This window comes from Aspergillus ruber (genome assembly GCF_000600275.1).
Source record: "Aspergillus ruber CBS 135680 unplaced genomic scaffold scaffold00003, whole genome shotgun sequence".
NCBI classification, from domain to species: Eukaryota; Fungi; Ascomycota; class Eurotiomycetes; order Eurotiales; family Aspergillaceae; genus Aspergillus; species Aspergillus ruber.
The window spans coordinates 243,450-245,756 of record NW_024467299.1 but is presented as its reverse complement, the minus strand read 5'-3'; the positions used below and the strand labels follow the sequence as shown (position 1 = coordinate 245,756).

Here is a 2,307-nt window from a genome sequence, read left to right as displayed (position 1 = left end):
TTGATTTTTTTTTTTTTTTTTTTTTTTTTTTTTTCCTTCGGCTGCTGTCAAACATCATGAATCACCCTGGCTCTGCTGACTTGATGGCAGCGCACGCTGTTCCCTGTCCTCGTCCTCATCGTCGCTATCCTCGCTATTTTCGCTATCTTCGCTATCCGCGCTCACTTCCTCTCCCGACCGTCGACGCTCCTCCCTCTTACTCCGTCGTTGCTCGCGGTACTCTCGGTATTTCCGAGCTCGCTCACCTGATCAGTCTTGTTAGCCTCGTATGTGAGAAAGAGGGAAAGGTTTCCCTTACTTCGAATCTCGTGCGTCCTAATGGCATACGCTTGGATTTCCTCCTTCGTCAACACCCGCAGCACAAACACACAGTCGGGCTGCTCGTCCGTGATCGAGAACCGATCTTTCCCCTCCAGAGCCTCCGGGTTAACTAGCCGGCGGTCAATTCTGGTCCAACGTGCGTCCAGGGGAATGCCCTTCTTCTGAGCCTCGTCTTTCAGGGGTGCCACGCCCGGCCGCACCGGGTTCGGGTCTTCCGGGAATTTCTCCCGGGGGGGCTTCAAGATGCCTCTAATCTGTGGCTCTGACTCCGTTGGCTTCTTGAAGTCCTCCTGGCTGCTACTCGGGACATGTCGGCTGGAGTGGCGGCCCTCTGGCATACGGGTCCGCGAGCGCGAAGTCCTGCGCGAACGTGGTTCTTCGATCGCTAAGGGTTGAGATCCGTTATCCGACGGCGATTCACGACGAGCGGGCGACTCACGCTGATATGCGCGGAGGTCATCTTCAGAAGTATAGGGATCCGCGTCAGTCTCGTACCGTCTAGACGACCGACCGGGTCGACCATGATGTCTAGTGTGATCATATCCGTAAGGGTAGTCGGCCCAATCACTTTCGTAGCCGCTGGCCAGGACCGCTGTGCCCAGGCCGGTCCCAGTGCCTGTCACCGATCCACTAGCAGAGTCAGTGCGACTGTGGCCCCTCGATGATCGGTAGTCATCATCGCGGCTGTCGTGACGGTGATGACGATGGCGTCGATGGCGGTGGCGATGGCCGTCATGGTGGCCGTTATAATGGCCATCATCGTAGTGGCCATCTCGGTAAGAGGAATGGTAGCCATCGTCCCAATCCTGATGTAAGGCTACTGGAGCCCTGTGGGACGCTCGTGAGCCAGTTGACTCACGATCGCTATTGTAAGTTGAATGCCGGGTGAGCCCTTCCAACTTGTCAAACCCTCTCTGCGATGGAGGGGGCCCGTGAGGACGTGATTCGTTCTTCAATGATGACGGTATATAATGGCCCTCCACCCCGGTCAAGCTCAGAGGACGGCTGTGGCGGTGAGCTCCACGACCGCGGTTTAGGCGATCCATCCGGTCCTTTTCCATCTGCTCTTGGGTGGTGTAGGAGTAAGAACCCCAGTCGTCAAAGTCCCCTTGGCGAAGGCTTTCCACAGTAGGGTACCTTGGTCGAGTACTGCGCTCGCCATGATATCCCCCATGTCTTCTCCGCGGCCGGACCAGCCGGTTAGAATCATTTGTATAGTACAAGCGACGATGTGAATGACGGGGCGATGCTGGTACCAGATACCCTTGGTCCGAGGTCCAAGGACTGGAGGAGCGACCATAATTCGGTGTGATGATAGGAGAAGCTCTGTTCTGTACGTTGGGGGACACGGTGACTTTTAACGGAGCAGGGTGACGACCGTCCGCAGCAGAGGTGCTACTCCGCTGGCGAGGACGGATGGTATATTCCGTCCGCAATTTAGAGGTGGACTGATCCGGGCTTCGATAGGTGGAAGAGGAGACAGGGTGAGCCTCGAGTCGGGATCGGCTTAATCGAGGATCATAGGAATTCGTGTAGGGAATATCTGCGGTAGACTGGCTGCTACTGCGTCCGTGACGACCGGTAGAAAGATCGTAGGGCTCGTTGTAGGATGCGCCGGGTTGCATTGTTCCAGTGGACGCCCGCATCGGATCGATCACACGTTTGTCGGGGGGCGACATGGCCCGAGGACGTGGGGACGAACCCATGATGGACCCTGGTTTTCTTGCAGGGAGCGGCTGCAGCTGCACGTGTTGGATTGGATTTGGTTACTCGAGCACTGCAATAGTTGAGATGCTGTAGAGGTAGTTACAGTCAATGGAAAGACTGATGTTGTGGCACTGAATGCGATGGATTTGACGACAGATGGTTATATATGGCACTGGGCAAACAACAGCCCGACAAAGTGAGGCGAAGAATTTAAAGCGGACAAGAATCTAAATGAAAAAAAAGAAAAAAAAAAAAAAAAAAAAAAAAAAAAAAAAAAAA

General features: G+C 54.7%; 1 protein-coding gene across 1 annotated transcript; it reads right to left on the bottom strand.

Moving 5' to 3' along the window:
- Positions 1-91: 91 nt before the first annotated feature.
- On the bottom strand, positions 92-2,257 carry EURHEDRAFT_408718 (uncharacterized protein). The gene has a single exon (XM_040780898.1). It carries the CDS (start codon positions 2,025-2,027, stop codon positions 162-164), a length of 1,866 nt encoding a protein of 621 aa, XP_040642070.1. The 5' UTR covers positions 2,028-2,257; the 3' UTR covers positions 92-161.
- Between the last annotated feature and the right edge of the window lie 50 nt (positions 2,258-2,307).